Source organism: Acanthaster planci, linkage group LG05 (assembly GCF_054643075.1).
Source record: "Acanthaster planci isolate LZ-2023a linkage group LG05, COTS_SCS, whole genome shotgun sequence".
In the NCBI taxonomy this organism is placed as follows: Eukaryota; Metazoa; Echinodermata; class Asteroidea; order Valvatida; family Acanthasteridae; genus Acanthaster; species Acanthaster planci.
The window spans coordinates 8936114-8943768 of NC_141781.1; the positions used below are offsets into that span (position 1 = coordinate 8936114).

At 42.2% G+C, this 7655-nt stretch overlaps 1 protein-coding gene across 1 annotated transcript; it reads right to left on the minus strand.

Moving 5' to 3' along the window:
• Nucleotides 1-108: 108 nt before the first annotated feature.
• Nucleotides 109-6676, minus strand: LOC147799055 (G protein-coupled receptor 54-like). Its single transcript, XM_087137013.1, has 4 exons — nucleotides 6630-6676; nucleotides 4857-5219; nucleotides 3271-3412; nucleotides 109-3144 (listed from the first exon to the last, which is right to left on the minus strand). The coding sequence occupies exons 2-4, from the start codon at nucleotides 5205-5207 to the stop codon at nucleotides 2483-2485; spliced, it is 1155 nt and encodes a 384-aa protein (XP_086993139.1). The 5' UTR covers nucleotides 5208-5219; nucleotides 6630-6676; the 3' UTR covers nucleotides 109-2482.
• Between the last annotated feature and the right edge of the window lie 979 nt (nucleotides 6677-7655).

The following is a 7655-nucleotide window of genomic DNA, read 5'->3' on the forward strand; positions in this document are numbered from 1 at the left end:
CTTTGGTCTGTACTTTTCTCTGTTCGCTTCAAACCTGACTCGACCTGAGGTTCGTTTTGTTTTATTTGCCATTCCATTAAACTTTACACCTAACGCGCCGATACCTAAAGTAAACTGTACCAACAATGTTTTAATCTTAGTACATTTGACATTACAAATCGAGAACAATTACAAACAGGATTTGTGAGTGAAAAAACACAATGTTTCTTGTTGAACTTTGCCTTTTTTTATCAATTGTGGTGCAATCTTTACTCTGTTTGAACAGTGATTTGTCTAAAATTTTGGCATACGTCATGCATGGAAATTTGAATCACATATGTCTGAGATTAAATATACACACTGTATACATGAAGCTACAGATGAATACATTAATGCTAGGTAAATACCAGATGAAATAGATGATTAATACAATAGGAGAGCAGACCAGACTACCCCTCAATGGTTACCCATGGATATAATCTAAACTAATAAGAGCGCGTGAAAATGTCAAGGAACGTTCTTTTAAATGCGATTTACAGACACATAATTACTTCTATCCTGCTGTGCAGTCTTCAAAACCCTTTGAAAACAGCTTAGATGTATATGTTTTTTGCACACGAACAAAATCAACTCGCGATTCGGGAGAAATAAAGCGCTTTTAAACTGATAGCTTGGCTAGTTTATACTCGAGAAGGGTGTAAAAGATCAAAGAAATGAGATGAGGAAAAACAAAGACTCCAGTTTCATTTTGATGCGCCATCTGATGCATTCAGATGCGCCATTTGAACTCGGTTTGATATCATCATGATGTTGTGCTCGTGTTTGTGGAAAGTTGACACTATACCCAAATTTGAAAGCATCCAATAGCCTAGATGTATCAAGAACACTTATCGAATTCTATTTAAACTGGCAAAGTTACTGCACAGTAGTGGTGACGATAGACAATAATTATGACTATAGATATAATAAATACGATAGACGATAGATATACGATATATAACTTTGCAGTCTACTAACCTTGAACTCAGGGGCATCCCGTATACGCTTTCATACGGAAACGTATTACCACCTCGCATATAATTTTTTTTCGCGTATGTACATGATAGTTTCATTGTATATGAGATAGTTTCACGTATATCACGTACGTGTTTTCACGTACGTGCGTGATATTCACGTACGTACGTGATAGTTTCATGTCACGAACAAGTTCCACTACCTATGGGCCTGTTTGTTTCACACAGACCCGGATCGCGTTTATCCGTCGCTGGTTCACTGACACCAGAACCTACCTACTCGATAGCGCTAACCAGCTTTTGGATCACGATTGCGATCCCGATCCGTGTGAAATAAGCACTGAGGCCCATAGGTAGGGGAACTTGCTCGTGACGTGAAAACTTTCACGTACGTACGTGGGAAAAAATGATATGCGTGGCGATAATACGTTCCCGTTCTTTGATAATATCCTGAAGGAAAACAAGAATTTGTCCAGAATAAGAACCGATTAAAGTACAAAATTTTGCCTCGAAGACGGTACATGTACAGAAATTTCTTTATCTTGTTTTGTGGTGTATGCACACGCTGCTATGCGCCACAACACGTTGTATGCTTATTATTAAGCTTTTCATTATAGACATTCTTGCACAACACAATGTCTTCAAAAGGACACTCTTGACATTGTTAAAATGATTCATGGGGCAAGGAACATCGCGGAACCATCATTTCGATGAGAAAGATTTGGAAAGGGAGCGAGCAGCTGAGGTTACGTCGTGACATTTAATGTGCTGCAAACTGACAACGGAGCAGCCACCTCAGACTGGACCCCTTGGTCTGTGAGTCACCAGCCAGTCCCCCCCCCCATAACCGATCTTACCGGTAGGCCTATAGAGGGATCCCAATATGACGCTTTTAACGTTGATCTCACTTCCGCGTTTGAAAACGAGGCTGTATGTGTCAGCTTCAATTCTTAATACGGTCAGACGATTGAAAGTAAGGAGTCAAGACACAAAATACATCAAGGTATGTTAAATTCAGACTTTTCAGGCTAAAAATGTTTGTGGAATAGTCTTTCACGATGATTCGACACGTAAAATCAAAAGAAAAAATAACGACAGTTGACCGCGAACTAACGTACCTGCGATGGTCGTGAATCTTGTGCAGTGGGCGTGGTTTAAACTGAAGTGGCGTCACACTTACGAACCTGATACCCGACGTACTGTGTGGACTCCGCGGGCGCGCGCGAGGAAGTTCAACACAGAGAGCCTCGGTTTCGATGCAGATATGCGCAGACGGCGCTAATGTGAAATCCCTCTACTGTGGTAAGCGTCTGCTGCATACATAGAGCCCTATATATTATGTGGAAGTAATATAGTATTATTCTGCGCCAAAACAGAAAAAAGTGAAAGGCAACCGTTACAATATTCAATATTTTGGAACACCGGGTTTAAAATGTTATACACCAGCAGCTCCCTGTCACAACTCGACTCTACTTGTGTGTACTTTGCGACTAAGTTGAGCAAAGAGAGCCGTGTTGCATCTGGGGTGCCGTTTGACAGCTTACACTAAGACTCGTCACGTTTGTGTTCTTAACCGAAGATGACGCTACCACGGTAGACATTTTAGACTGTGCGTCCCCTCGCTGGCTTTGAGTCGTTTTCGATGAAACCGTCCCCTCTCGCTTGCGCAGGCAGCCAATGTGCTTCCTAAAACCAGTGCCGGCAAAGGGATATATGAAAGGGTTGATGACGCTATTCAGGTCGATGATCAAATTCGTTATGGTTGCACTTATGCTGTAAATGGGCGAGGCAGCTTTAAAAGTGGGGTCCCACACCAACCACAGAATCAGAACGCGCTGAGGCAGCCATGCCAATGCAAAGGCCACGATTACGATCACGATTAAGCGGAGGGTACGCTGCGTGCGTTGGGAAGCTGCGTTCTGGCTGCTCCTTGGGCCTGTAGCTGCGCCTGGCGTCCTCTTTCGGAGTCTCAGCCACATCTTCAGGTAGCATATGGAAATTAACATCAACGGCACGACGTACATACAGGTCGAATAATAAGTGTAGAAAGCCTTGATGCCGTGTTCCCACGGAAAATGCAGGGTGCAAAGGACCCTCGTGGTGGTGATTTTCACCGAGTACATGACGATAGGAATGCACATGACACATGAAACTGGGGAGGAAAAAAGTAACACGGTAAAAAGGTCTTGTAAAAAAGTCACTACATCTCTTCGATTTAAAAAAAACACCTGATAGATATGAATTGCTGTTAACTTTCTTTTATTTCTATTGAACTTACCGACCCAGAGCATGAATACGGTAAACAGAAAGACCCATTTGCGTCTTTTGGGGTGTTTCACGGCTTCCAGTGGGTAAGCAACCAGTCTCCATCGGTCGTATGACATCATCGCCAAGGTCAGACCCGTGACCTCGCCAACCACCTATAGTATGTATTGCATGACAATAGCAAACATGGTTCATCACGCATAGGGCGGGCTATTAACCTTCAATCGATATAACATTTTTTAGTCAGTTTTATCGGCTACATATTGGATACATAGGTGTGTCATAATTTTGAACGCTGCATAAATCGTATACATGTTAAAACTTTTCTGTTAACCGTGCTTGTGGCCGTCCTGTAACTCCTAACCTGAATATACCATAGATTCCTTCAGAATTACTTTTTACTCCTGTACAGGCAACTGATAAAATAATTTATAGGAAAGAAAGGCCAATATATTATATATAGGACACACTACAAGTGTTGGATGAGAAGATGATGATGCCCGTCAGAAGTGAGTTTATTTGCCCATGGTGGCCTGTGCACTGCTGCCACCGATGCTGGAAACAGGGATCCAGGCACTGCAGCATTGCTATGGTCCAACTTTAAAAGTCCTGTATCAAAACCAACTATATACGCCGTGAATACCCGATAGTCATCTGATAAGTTGAAAGAAATGCTTCCCAAGTTTCAATGAATTGTCATTACTCCATCATGAGCTAATAACTGTTCATCCAACCCTCGTAAACTGGCCATTTTAGACCTCATGTGAGAAGCTCTCTTTGGCATATACTTTCGGATTTTGCCTTAAATAAGGCCGTGTCCAAAACAGGCTTCGAGAGCTACGGCTAGGTCTGTTGTCTACGCGTCTCCACACATTTCCAATGGCCCGAAGACCTAGACCTAAGTCTATAATATAATAACAGATTCGGATGCAGCCTTAGCCTATTACGAGTTAAACTTGAATAAAATCTAGTGCACTGACTTCTTTATATTCACGCGTACATAACATTTTGAATTCTCCATAAAGACATGTCGCTACAATTGGCCTAAGCTTTTGCTTAGTTACATTAGAGACGCCTTGCATCAGTACACTGTTTTCAATGGATTGGCCTAAGAAGGGCACAAAGGAACCAGTCCTGCATTCCAGAGATGATGGTCGCTATGCAAAAGCTTGCCCCGAATCGCGAGGTATAGCAACAATGTCTTCAGTCTAGGGAATTGAAATTGTGGCGTTTATGGGCACTCAGATAACTCAGGGTGCCAGATTTTATTCGAACTTAACTCGCAAAAGGCTTTTTGGGGTGATTCGCATATTTTGCAGATCCAGATGCTACTAACTTCCTGTAAGTCAACAGAAAAGCATGCACACTGTCTGTTCACAGTGAGTACACTGTGTAAACCCCATTAGTTTTACTATTGGTAACCATGCAACTCAGTTCAATACCAATTGTAACGGTTGGAAACCACACAAATTCCATTTGCTGCTGCATTTTAACTACTTGGAAACATAAAACCACACATCACCACTTATTACTCATTGCAGCTGGTACACATGAAGATTGGTTAACATTCAAAATAGAAAAACATAATCCAATACATACGAATCGACAGTAGAATGTCGGCCAGCAGTTGAGGTATATCGACACGCTGAAGCCAAACGAATCGAGGGACTTGGACAAGGCGTAAAAAAGAAGCAGAAGAATGTCGGTAAGCGCCAGGTTTGCGAAAGCGAAATTAGTAGTGGTGTGCATGTCACGGTGTCGCACCACGACGTAGATGACCGCTGAGTTAGCCACAAGACCGACAGCGACGATGAAAAAGATGAGAATGCTGACGGCTTTTTGCGAGAGTGTGCCGTAAAACACGTCGGTGTCCGGTGGGGGACGGGACGCACTTTGGTTAGTGTCGTTGAAAACTGGTGGTGGAAAGGTTGATGCGAGGGCTGATTCCATTTTCAGTTTCTTCTGAGTATGCAGGAAAATGAAATTTGCAAAAGAACAAAAAAAAATCATTTTGCAGAGCAGAACGGTTCTAAGCATCAGGTTTGTGCCCGCTCCAAATTAAAAAAGAAAAGGAATGAAATTGCTTGTGGTCGATATTAAAGTAGAACGGGGCGAGGTGTCATCCTTTTTCCTTAAATCTATAATTCTAATGGCTCATTGTCACACGCGTGGTACCAGAAAGCGGTAACAAACAGAGGTAATGTCGCGCGATAGTTTTATTTTAGACAGGAGTGGAAATCTGCTTAGTATTTATGATATTTCAAAACAAAGATGACGTAGTAGCCAGACCGCGATTTCATATCCAGCAGTCTACCAACTACATCTCCCCGAGTCCCCTTCTTTGCGGATCAAAGTTTTTAAAATTGGACGCCCGAGCACTTTATATCTAGCACTGTATTATATGGAGATTTAGGACTAGTTTTACGTCCTAGAGATCTATGACCCCATTCAACCCATCCACTCAGATTCTTAGCTGACTATTTCACCTCTAAATGACAACTAAATGACATGAGTTATACACCTATAAGCCACCTGTAATTACACATCATCCTTCATTGCTCACTGCTAAGCTGGTCAACAGTGTCGCGTGTGGTGAAACGCATTCAGGAATAAGGGCCTAGGGTGCTAATCACCATGTGCATTCATTGGAAAATCGTTCTATTTAAAGAACAAGGGTTTGCCTCTGGCTGCAAGGCTGCCTCTTCTATTCACTCTCTGTAGGAAAAATTCCATACACAAAGTTGATTTAAATCTCCCCCCTGTACATAAGTCTTGTACGTCGTCGAGATGAGTTTGTTGGTCCAAGCAACAGCAAAAACCCATGATTCACCGGGCAAATCTTGTATAATGTTTCGCAGCACATCCACAAACTTATACGAACTCATCAAACAGTATTCATAAGATTCCCTTTACTTATTGTACACTTGCCCTGGATACTATTCAATTTAAATTTACCATTCCCCTGTATTGTAAGACATCTTTCATTTGTTAGGCACATACTACTTTCAATACGAAAGTAAAATAATCTACAAAAAGTAGAGAAATTGATAATTGATAAAATCCAAATAATTCTGTTCGAACTTTAGTGAAAAAATCTAAGAGTAAAGATTAAATTTTTGGTTGTGCCCTGTTTAAAATAGATATACATGTACTTGGCTGGGTTAAACTTTTTACATTTTTCTGCAAAATATACCGCAGCGTGGAAGTGCTTTATTTTGGATACTGCTGGATGAGATAGCAGTAACACCAGGCTCATGTGCCCGAACAGAGGGCTGCTACATACCCTAGGCCTATATTGCACTTTGGGTATCGGAAACGCACACCCCGGTTCCATGAAACATTGAAAGACGAGAAAAAACAAGAAAAACTTACCAATATAATTTCCAAAAGTTGAGGCTTTCCTCACCAAATGTTTTCCAGCAATGGATGACACTCGTCCGCCGTGCTCTGTTTTATATTTTGACTATTCTCGCTCGTATGACGGGACTGCAGGAGATTCGGGTACACACTGATACGCCCAATTAAAATGCTTGTCAAACTGTTCTTTCTGCATGTTGATCTGTACTTTAACGAAAGTTCAAGATTTGTTATGTTTCGTTTTGTTCGTTTTTCTCACTCCCGGGGCCACGTTTTCCAGTTGCACGCTGGCAGTCCACAAAACCCAGTTGTGCATGAAACTTGAGTCGCTTCCTTCCGCCAGGCAATGCTGCAGCGTCACAGAGCGAATGCCAGATTTAGAGGATCAGTCATTTTTATGTCGATTGATGCTGTTCAAAGCACTCTGTACTTACGACCCGGTTAAGTGCACTGTAATTGCAAGCCGAGTTGCGGTAATGGACAAGTGGCGTATCCATGGTCTTGGGGAGGAGAATTTTGTGTAACACAACTGTCCCAAGTTTCATTGTTGACTGTTTAACAAAAGAATTAAAACTTGTCGGGGTAGCAACTCCCCACGCCCCTTCGGTGTATACACTGCTCTAAGGGCCCCCTTGATGATTTCAGTTATCAGTTATTTTGTGAATACAGGCGAATTAAGTCATTTCGCGGCTTTCCCTCCTTAAAAAAGTGCTTGCTCCCCTCCCCCCCTCAGAAAACTCCTAATGCCAGCCATGATCTATCAGTGACTCCTAGAGTATACTTTATCGACTGGTTGTAAGTGGTGCAACTTGTGCTACTGAGACAACTGGTTGAGGCCTGTAGTAAACATATGAGGGAGAAACCCAATGCATGCCTCGCCAGCGCTTAGATTTACATGCTCTTTTCCTCGACAAGGTGAAATCGTCTGTAATTGTGGCTGCACCCGAATCTGTGACTATATGAACTAAGTCCATGTTTCCCCCGTTGAAAACACGCTGGGACACGCTGATAATAGATGTGCAAATGTATCCGTAAGATCTA

Excerpts from the sequence above, each read along its gene's own strand:
- LOC147799055 (XM_087137013.1), bottom strand. The coding sequence starts at position 5,207 with ATGGAATCAGCCCTCGCATCAACCTTTCCACCACCAGTTTTCAACGAC. Across the intron at positions 3,413-4,856 it reads CGACATTCTACTGTCGATTC|GTGGTTGGCGAGGTCACGGG; the intron begins GTATGTATTGGA and ends TACATACTATAG. Across the intron at positions 3,145-3,270 it reads CGTATTCATGCTCTGGGTCG|TTTCATGTGTCATGTGCATT; the intron begins GTAAGTTCAATA and ends TTTCCTCCCCAG.